The following is a 10,238-nucleotide window of genomic DNA, read 5'->3' as shown; positions in this document are numbered from 1 at the left end:
TCCCTGGCCTTCATAACGCCTAAAGAAAAGTCGATCAGTGGCATCTGGTGTTGCATGCTGTCCCCACTTACACTTTCCCTCTGTTTCCTGTGTCCGGCAGTGGGGATTCCCTCCATCAAGTGGTGTGGGGCAGAGGGCGATTACAATGTGATGGTGATGGAGCTGCTTGGCCCCAGCCTTGAGGACCTCTTCAATTTCTGCTCCCGCAAGTTCAGCCTGAAGACTGTCCTGCTCCTGGCAGATCAGATGGTGAGTGCGACCCATACTCCATCACTGCCAGCAAGGAATTGATGAGTGGCGTGGGGGGGCCATGTGAGCAACACCTGTTTGTGATTAAATGATTGCCGTACAACCAGCAAAGGTGCCGTGCTGACCGTTGATGCCTATCGTAAATGTCCCAAAAGAGAATTTTGCAAGTGGCGTTTGTAGAACTGCAGCTTTAGTGTATACAGTGTGGGTTAAACCCGCAGCCATAGTTTTGGCAAGCTTACCCAACAACGTATAATACTTTATACATTATGAGCACAAGGGTGCCTCTGGGTGTGACCACACCTGCCGACGCAACAAGAAAAAACCCAATGCGAATCCTGACCCATGATGAATAAAAGCATCTTGGGGCAGGGTGGGGACAGTTTCATGTTTGCTGTGCGGCTCCAGTACAGGCAAGTCACTAGCTGCGTGTGCAGATTGGTCAACATTGTGCACCTTTGTATGTTCAGTGCTGCAGAAGAGAACAGGGATCCAATGGACAGTCGTTGGGTAAGATTGTTCGTGGTCCGTAAACCTACTGGGTGTCAGTGTGTGTAACCTTAATAATAAGAAGCCATGTGAATCCCATTATTTGTTTTCTTCTGCACGATAGATCAGTCGCATTGAGTATATTCATTCCAAGAACTTCATACACCGGGACGTAAAACCCGACAACTTCCTCATGGGTCTGGGGAAGAAGGGCAACTTGGTCTACATTATCGACTTCGGGCTTGCCAAGAAGTACCGCGATGCTCGGACGCACCAGCATATCCCGTACCGAGAAAACAAGAACCTGACTGGCACTGCCAGATACGCCTCTATCAACACCCATCTGGGGATCGGTGGGTCAGATGTACATGTTGGGGGGTGGGGGGAAATTACCTCCTCTGGCTGTTTTGGTTAGGGGTCAAACTAATGTTTTATCTCTTTACGGTATGTAAATATTGGTCATATTTTGTTGTGGTTTAAAGAGCTGAACTGTAACTGGTTGGAAAGCCGCCGCTTGGCGCTGTGGTTGCACCTGCCCCTGAACATGAATGTGCGGCAGTTGAGATGGATAATTAGTGACTGCGCACTTGACTCGCCGCCTTTCATATGGGGCATATTTATTTTTTAAAAATCCACCTGAACATCTACACGCTGCCCTCTATCGTTTGCAAAGTGTGACCCTTTGGGAACACCTCATACCTCGTGAGGCTAGTTGGCAATGAGGATGATTAAATAAAAGGGGTCTCGCACAGCAATATTTCTGCAAGGCTAATACTCCCAAGAGCATTCATGTGTGATGGTATTCGGGCAGGGGCGGCCCACTCCCGTCCTTAAGGGCGACCAGCAAGTCAGGTTTTCAGCATATCTGTTTCAGCACAGGTGGCTGTCTTTGACTTCATCACCTGTACTGAAGCAGGGATATCCTGAAAACCTGACCTATTGGTGGCCCGTGGGGACTGGAGTTGGCCTCCCCTGCACTATACCATAGTAATGGAGGCTGCCTTGGACTCCGGACGTTGCAGCAGTTGGCTGCATTTCATGCTTTTTGTTTTTTCCCTATGCAGAGCAAAGCCGCCGCGATGACTTGGAGAGCCTGGGCTACGTGCTCATGTACTTTAATCTGGGCTCGCTGCCCTGGCAGGGGCTGAAGGCGGCAACCAAGCGGCAGAAGTACGAACGCATCAGCGAGAAGAAAATGTCTACGCCCATTGAGGTTCTCTGCAAAGGCTACCCCTGTAAGTGCCTGCCTGGGATCCTGGGCCGTGTCATTGGGAGGGGGAGACGGTAACGTGAGCGCGGCAATAAAGGATTATCGCTGTAGGGGGTCCCATTGAGAAGCATGGACCCCCACAGTGCGATTGCGGCGTCCCCAGCACCGCGGACAGTCTGGCTACATCTGCACCTCGTTGCAGCTCATTGCGTTTGAGAGCAGTGCCAACTAAATGCTGACCCCACTTGGCTTCCTTAGAGCTTGCCACACATTGCCCATCTTGGCAAAGTCAGGCTTAAAGCCTCCAACATAAGGCTCCCCCACTGCACTAACAAGAAAAAATGAATAAGGTATTCACACCAAGTCCCTCAAAAATGGACCCGCTGTATAACAGTAATCAATCATTTATATAAGACTTGGTGAGTCTAGGGACATCAATGTCCCTACAATATCAGTGTTTAATGTTTGGCCCTTAGAGTACAGATCAGAAAATGACATGTGCTGTACCCCACTGTTAACAGTAACAATGAAAACAATAACATTTTATTAAATTATCACAAAAAACATCGGCGAAAGTGATATGTATATAGAGGCAGTCCTCGGTTATCCGACACAATGCGTTACTCAAAATGGCGTTGGATAGCGAAACGTTGTAAAGTGAAACACGTTTTCCCATAGGAACACTGTTTAAATGAAAGGTTCCGTTCCTGAAGGCATTTTTAACACTAAAATACACCAAATATTTTACGCAGGCAATAAGATATGCAGCACACACATACATTATATAGTGTATAAACTGTATTATATATATAATATATAACATAATATATAATATAAATTAAAAATATAATATATTATATAGTATAATATAATACAATATTATATAATATATATATTATATACACATAAATAACTTTGCAAAGCGTCGTAAGAGCGTTGGATAAGCCATGTTGGCGTTGTAAAAATGAACATGGGTATGCATTGCATAGCGTTGGATAAGCCATTCGTTGTAAAACGAAGCGTTGTAAAACGAGGACTGCCTGTACAGGGAAATAGTGTTTCAAAATCCCCACAAGTGAGACGGCTGCGTATTTGACCATATATAGGTATATATTGGCACAATGGCTGGTAACCGGATCACGTGTTACTCCAGAGAGAGAGAGATACATGTGGTAATGTACTTTGTATAGGGGATGGGTGTATCCCAAGATAATGAGTTACAGATCCTTTTATCACGTTCACACAGCAACATGCTATTTGAGCAGAGGGTATACCCCACACACATGCTATTTGAGCAGAGGGTATACCCCACACACATCCTATTTGAGCAGAGGGTATACCCCACACACATCCTATTTGAGCAGAGGGTATACCCCACACACATCCTATTTTACTTTGAGGCAGAGCCCCAGTTGTTTTTCTTATCAGATCCTTTGCTACAAGCATCAGTGGTGTATTGGAACAGCAGTTCCTTGTATATCTGTGAATACAAGGTGGTTTTATGTATACATCACAATTAGAAGGTTTCACAATATATATTGCTGGAGGTGATCACAGGTATATCTCTGCATAAATGGATACCCAGTATAATATGTAAATAATTGATTAATGTTATACACTGAGTGCATTTTTGAGGGACCTGGTGGGAATACCTTATTCACACTGTTTTTGTTGCTATTGATTCTCCCTCATTGCACCTCTGTACTCTATATACTAACTTGACCATTGAATTTGGGCTGGGCGGTCTGTCAATATCTGGTGGTTACAACCCCCACTGCACTTCCAATTTCTCTTATTTCCCCTTTGCCCACTTGTCATTATTTGTATCTTATTTCCCCACGTGAAAATGCGCATATCCCTTCCACCAACCATACGTTCAATGCCAACTTTAAAATAGAGGACCTAATAAAATTCAACTTTGGTGGGAATTCCTTATAATTCTCCTGTGTAGGGTAATTAATAGAATGGTCCCAGCTTTTCACAAGTTACTCAATTCTCCGTTCCTCTTTCAGCGGAGTTCTCAACATATCTCAACTTCTGTCGATCTCTGCGGTTTGATGACAAGCCGGACTATTCGTACCTGAGACAGCTCTTCCGCAACCTCTTCCACCGGCAGGGCTTCTCCTACGACTACGTCTTTGATTGGAACATGCTTAAATTTGTAAGTGTCCCCCTGGAGAACAAGAATGAAAGCCCCTAGCAGTGGTTGCATCTTGGGGACAAGTGATGCAGATTCTGTTGAGATCTAAGGGTTTGGACAAGCTAAAAAAGCAGGAGGTGCGTAACTTGATCTAATTTGCGTTTTATTTTTTTAGGGGGCAGCTCGAAACCCAGAGGAACTTGACAGAGAGCGTCGAGAACATGACCGGGAGGAGAGAATGGGGCAGCTGAGGGGTTCTGCCACTCGGGTACTGCCCCCGGGACCCCCTGCCGGTGCTGCCCCCAATCGCCTGAGAAACGGTGCAGAACCAGTGGCTTCCACACCAGCTTCGCGCATCCAGCAGAGTGGTAAGTGGAAGGCTCGCAGGGCTTCCAGGGGGAGCGGTGGTCTGTGGGAGGTGTAAGGGGAATGTAATATTGCTCCTCGCAGTCTCAGGCTTGTTCTATAGTAGGTGCAAGTGCATGTGACGCACACTTTTTGTGTATACAGTGCATGCTGCCGGGAGTGACGTGTGTGTATATTTATTTATATGTAGATTGTTATTAATTTATTATATATATTTTAAATAAAAAAACATGTTGAGTAAAATAAGAATAAATTATTTAGTAACATTGTACACACACACACACACACACACACACACACACACACACACAGTGGTAGTGGCGTGAATACTTACTTTTTTGAGTCTTCCCCGCTATCGCCTGGCTCCACGCTCACTGCCGTGCACGTGGCCCTAGCATACAATTGCTGGCTAACCACAGCCAACTGTAACTGCCACGCACGGTGTGCCCCCACTATATTACGGGCCTTAACGTGACGTAAGGTTGTGTTGGAGCTGCTCCCTGAGTGCACAACAGGGTTACTTGGCAGTTTGCGCAAGTAAACCAGTACAAAGTGTTTCATGTGTAAATATTATACAGAACGGTAGTGGCGGGAAATAAATCTGCAGTATTAATCAGCCACTTCCGGGCAGGTGGTCAGGAAAATGGAAATGTTGAAGTCCAGTGTCAGTCTGTCTCCTGAATATTGCCGCTGTTAGAAGTACGCTGTACCCACATCCTGATCTTCATGGCTACCAATAGAAACACACTTCCTTACACTCAACCCCCCCACCTCCGATTTGCACTCCCCGTCACCCTGTCCCTCCCCCCATGTATTTTTTCCCCTACTCAACCCCCCTCACAAAGTCGCGCACACACACAAGCCCTCTCCCCAAATACACACACGCCCCTTCCCCAAATACAAGCCCTCCTCTCCATATACAGACGCGCACGCACAATAACACACAAACCATAACAGACGCGCACACGCAATGATGCGGAGGCAGGCACGCTTGCACACACACGCAAAGACACAGGCACGCACACGCAATGACACTGAGGGACGCATGTACAAACGCACACGCAATGACACTGGGGCACGCACACACAATAAGACACACTTTGGGGGATAGGCCTGGGGGGGTGGTATTATGGGGGAATGTGTCTTGGGCTCTTGGATGGGCCTGCTGGAGCAGCATGGCAGATGCAGAGAAGGGCCCTGCAGGCAGAGGCCAGCCAAAGGGGCTGGGGAAGGGAGGGATGGATGGGTGGTACCGAGCAAAGTGGAGTGCCCTTCAGTCCTGCAAGAGGAAAGGGGAGGGCCCTTCCGTCCTGCAGGATGGGATGGATAGATGCAAGGGGCCCAGGAAAAGGGGAGGACCAGTTTTGCAAGCAGGGCAGCCCTTGTCAGGCTGGGCCCGGGACAGTAGTCCCGGCTGACCCTCCCTGTCGGCGGCCCTGCGGGGCTATCCCTAATACTTGGCCTGCTGGTGGCCCTTGAGGACTGGAGTTGGCCGCCCCTGATGTAGACTAACTAAAGCTCCGATGTACGTAGTTTATAAACATTTTTTTCTTTCGGGAGAAAGATGCAGGGAATGCTCCTTCCTCTATTGTAATAAGAACTAGTAATTCCTTGACATAGCAGAAGAATTTGTTGTTCATTTGTTTCAATAGTATCTTCTTCATGCTCCAGGAAACACATCTCCCAGGGCAATCTCACGGGTGGACAGGGAACGGAAGGTGAGCATGAGGTTACATCGGGGAGCCCCGGCAAATGTCTCTTCCTCTGATCTCACGGGACGACAAGAAGTGTCACGAATTTCAGCATCACAGGTGAGACACTAGTTGTTTCTTGCAACCGGAGTTCTTGCCAGAGATGATGCTGGTCAGTTAGGGCTGTGATGAATCCTGAGCCAGGCTGCTGGTCAGCACCTTGACTCTTCTCTGCTCTTCCTTTGCAGGCCAGCATACCGTTTGACCACCTTGGGAAGTGAAAGGGCTGCCACTTGGACCAATGTTTGCTTAGGTGAGTTTCTGTACCAGACATCGGCTTTTTAAGTCGCAGACACCAGCCCATCAGCAAATCCTATTGGATCTGGTAGTTGACCTGATGGTTTGTACAGTTTCATATCGATGTGGACGACATAAGTGTTAATCATTTTTCAATTCTTTGTGCTTCTACTGCAAAAACAGTGGCATTCTCTTACACTAGAGAGAGAGAGGAGCATGAGACCAAAGTGTAAGATCTTAGGGACAGGAATTCCCAATCAAAATATTTATGTATGATTGTACCTCTGTACCTCTTATTTATAAGTTACAGGGTGCAACTATATATAGCTGGGTGGCCCAGTGATAAGTATGTGTTTGCTGCCATCACTGCAATAACCAGTATACTGCTTTCTGGTGCATCTTAACACAATCTTTTTTTCCTCTCTTCTTTCCCCAGTGTCTTCACTGTATTTCATTTTCTTTTAAAAGACAACAAAAAAAGTTAAATTTTTTTTTTTAATTTTTTTTCCTGCCAATGAAGAGCCACCACACCAAGACGCTGGTTCTGGCGCAGCGAGGAAGAACGGAGGCGTCGGGGAGGGGGCAGCTTGAAAGATACCAGCTCCCCTCCCAAATAACATACTGGCAGTCCAGGACAGCGGATCTTCTTCCTGCTTTCTCCAAACTGAACATTACATATAGATATATACTGTATATATTTTTCTTTTTTTAGCGTTCCCCCCCCCTCCCCCCCACAAAAAAAATCCCAAACACCTTTTTAATTCACTTTCCTCAAACACACAAGCTTTGTAGCTGTACATTTTGTATTCTCGGAGATAGAAAGGGTGGGAAGTCTGTTTTGGGGAGCGGAGAGTCGTTGGCAGGTCTGCCCTTCGCTGGCTCAGTGGTGGTCAGCTCCCTCTTGAGGTGTGGAAGCCGGCGTGGCCTCTTGCCCACCCCAACCCCCCACTCCTCCATGTTAACAACGGAGATTGCATGCAGTTTTGTTGTGGAGGGGGGGGGGGGGGGGGAGTCTCTGCCATACCAAGATGCCAGGGCCGGAGAAAAAGACCTTGGGTGTTTCCCTTCTTTCCAAACTGATCCACATTGGGGCCTGCGCTTTTTAGCGCCTGCTTGCGTCCCGGGGCCCCACAGAAGGAGGGACTTCTGTGGAAGGGGCGTGGCTTGCCTAAGCCGCTGGTGGCCCTGGCTGTTTGGCAGTTTTTAGTAGTGGGTCCTCATGTATTTTAGTAGTAGGTTTATTGTTGGATATCTCCTACTGTGGCTGCTAGTGGTTTGTGGTTTAAATAACATTAAAGTGCACATCTTTGCTTCTCCTTCCCCTCCTCCCCCCCCCCCCCCCTCACCTGTCCTTCTGCAATGACAAGAGACTGAGATTGAATGGCTGCTTTCTGAAGTTACTTAATGAAGACTGTGAAGGTGCCTGAGACGTTTTTAACGAGGATTGTATAAAATATCAAGAAATCGGGAGGGCCATGGGGTGGTTCTGAACGTGGAGGCTTCCTGTGGCCCTCCATGTCCTGGACAATACCCCTCCTGCCCCACTAGATGGCGCCATGTGACTAGTTCTCACACCCTCCAAACTTTCAATATTTAACAAACTTATGGTTTCCTAATTTATTTACAAGATATATTCATTTTTTTTTTTTTTTTTTTGTGGTAACTTTTATTACTTTATCATTTTAAAAAAAAACTGCAAAAAAATATTATTCCATTTTGGGGGGAAAAATACGCAACTTTTGGGGGGGATTTTTTGTACTTCCTGTGTAAATATAGAATTTTTTCAGCTTTAATGTGTTTGTTAATTTGAGGTAATAAAGTAGAAAATGATAAAGTGGTTAAAAAAAAAGTGTGTTTTTACTTATTTTTGTGTTGGGTTGGCATATTTGTTACTTAAAATGGATAAAAAGTCATGTGACACTGCTCATTTGCATGTTATTACCCAGAATACCTAGCTGTAGTGGAAGCACTGTTTAAGAGATAATGGGGAAAGGCAGGGCTGCAGACTTGTCTGAGGCCGCACGTATAGTGCCTGCGACGGGACGGGTGACGTCGCCAGTTGCTGCTAGCGAACGTTATATTTTCGTATCACAGGCATACTGGCATTTGATTGGTTATGGGGCTGTCGCATGAAGTGACAGCCCTTGAAAAATCAAATTTGCCAGCTACCAAAATTTGCGACGCTCTGTCACATTGTCGCAGTTGCGCTCACTATAAGTGCACGAGGCGGCAGCAATGCATGGGCGACGTCGCCTGTCGCGGGCACTGTACATGCGACCTTAGACAAGGGTTTTATTTACTGCGCATATACTGCAAAAACAAACTGTATGACATTCAATCTTTATCGTTACAAACATTATGTGGCTCTTATTCTATAAACTGCAATAGGGCTTTTCTGTGCGATATTGCATGCTATAGCAGAAGGGCCCATGTTCTCATACCCAATATGGATCCTGTAGGACCTACAGCTGGGGTGTGCAACTCCGGTCCTCAAGGGCCACCAACAGGCCAGGTTTTCGGGAAGTCGAAGACTGAGCCACCTGTGCTAAAGCAGGGATATCATGAAAACCTGGCCTGTTGGTGGCCTTTGAGGACTGGAGTTGCCCACACTGAACTATAGCCAACATCAGTAATGTTTATTCATCTGGCTGCAAAGCCGATTAATCAGGCGCTGGTTTTTGTTGTACCAAAGAAATATATTTAGTTGAAAGCAAAAACCAGCTAGATAAACTAGAACTGTTTATTTTTCGCATACACATATCCCCAGTTTTGCAGATGTGATAAATAATCTTTTTTGTATGCTCAAAGGAGGCGAAAAAAGTTTTAAATGAAAGGTGCTGCAAACATGGGAATCGCCTATTGGTGCATAACGGAGATCATACAGCGCTATTTTCATGCAAAAAGCACCTGCCTGCAAACTTGCATGCGTAACCATTTTAAAACAGCTTCTGTAAACATCGGGATGCTAAATGCTTATTTCTAAATTACAAGGGAAAAACATTCTGCATTTTTGCGAATAGGTTGATGTATTCCCCCAAAAGTTTGATATATAGATATAATATAATTTTCCTCTCATGACACAGTTATTGACAGAGCCAGTCGCTAACACAGCTGCTTGGGTGACTTTAGCAGACAATATGGGAAGTACAAAGGGCTGTTATCACCTGTGCTCTGTCCAACGGGAGCAGGTGGGAAATGAATGGTTCTTCTGTCGGTGCTAAAGTCTGACTGATATGTCCTGTGGGCAGGGTGCTTATGATAGCAGAGTGCCGTGCTCTGGCACTTCTTCCAATATGGTTGAATAAGTAGCACTGCAGCACTACCCTCTCTGCACCCCTTTTGGTGGGTGCGGGGATCCTTAACATGCTTGATCCTCCAGTGGTTCTGAAACCAGGAATACTAACCTAATATCTCGGCTAAAACGATTGCTGCATTAAAACCACATGTATCGTGATCGGTTGGGGTTTTCTGGGTAGGGCCCCTCAAATGTGGGAAGGGAGCAGGTATATTTAGAGAAAGCTGAATCAATGCTCTGATACCAACATCTGACCCGCAGTAATCACTAGTAAATAACCTCACGTCTCTGGGACATGGAGCACACAGGCACAGCCATTAACCCTTGCTGTACCAAAATGGCAAAGGACCTTTGGCACTGCGAATGTTGATGTCGATCTGTATTTGTACTTCTGTTAGAAACGCAGTCTCGCCCCTCCCTTTATAACATTTCCGGAACAATAAACAGATCTATAGATGTTAGGTTTATTTTCCTATCTCTATTTTACACTACATATACTGA

General features: G+C 46.1%; 1 protein-coding gene across 2 annotated transcripts in view; it reads left to right on the top strand.

The window, feature by feature from the left end:
- Window positions 1-8,291, top strand: part of CSNK1E (casein kinase 1 epsilon) — an 8,625-nt gene extending 334 nt beyond the window's left edge. Inside the window, exons 2-9 of one of the 2 annotated variants that reach the window (XM_075582308.1) lie at window positions 101-249; window positions 863-1,091; window positions 1,803-1,973; window positions 3,961-4,109; window positions 4,264-4,456; window positions 6,126-6,265; window positions 6,394-6,458; window positions 6,963-8,291. In XM_075582308.1, coding sequence (XP_075438423.1) covers window positions 101-249; window positions 863-1,091; window positions 1,803-1,973; window positions 3,961-4,109; window positions 4,264-4,456; window positions 6,126-6,265; window positions 6,394-6,426 — 1,064 coding nt within the window. In that variant the 3' untranslated portion in view covers window positions 6,427-6,458; window positions 6,963-8,291. Of the gene's footprint in view, window positions 1-100; window positions 250-862; window positions 1,092-1,802; window positions 1,974-3,960; window positions 4,110-4,263; window positions 4,457-6,125; window positions 6,266-6,393; window positions 6,459-6,878 lie in introns of both variants that reach the window. The other variant, XM_075582307.1, reaches the window with a different exon arrangement.
- Window positions 8,292-10,238: the final 1,947 nt, after the last annotated feature.

This window comes from Ascaphus truei, unplaced genomic scaffold (genome assembly GCF_040206685.1).
Source record: "Ascaphus truei isolate aAscTru1 unplaced genomic scaffold, aAscTru1.hap1 HAP1_SCAFFOLD_2190, whole genome shotgun sequence".
Lineage (NCBI taxonomy): Eukaryota > Metazoa > Chordata > Amphibia > Anura > Ascaphidae > Ascaphus > Ascaphus truei.
The sequence above is the reverse complement of the archived record's forward strand: the minus strand, read 5'-3'. Positions and strand labels throughout refer to the sequence as shown.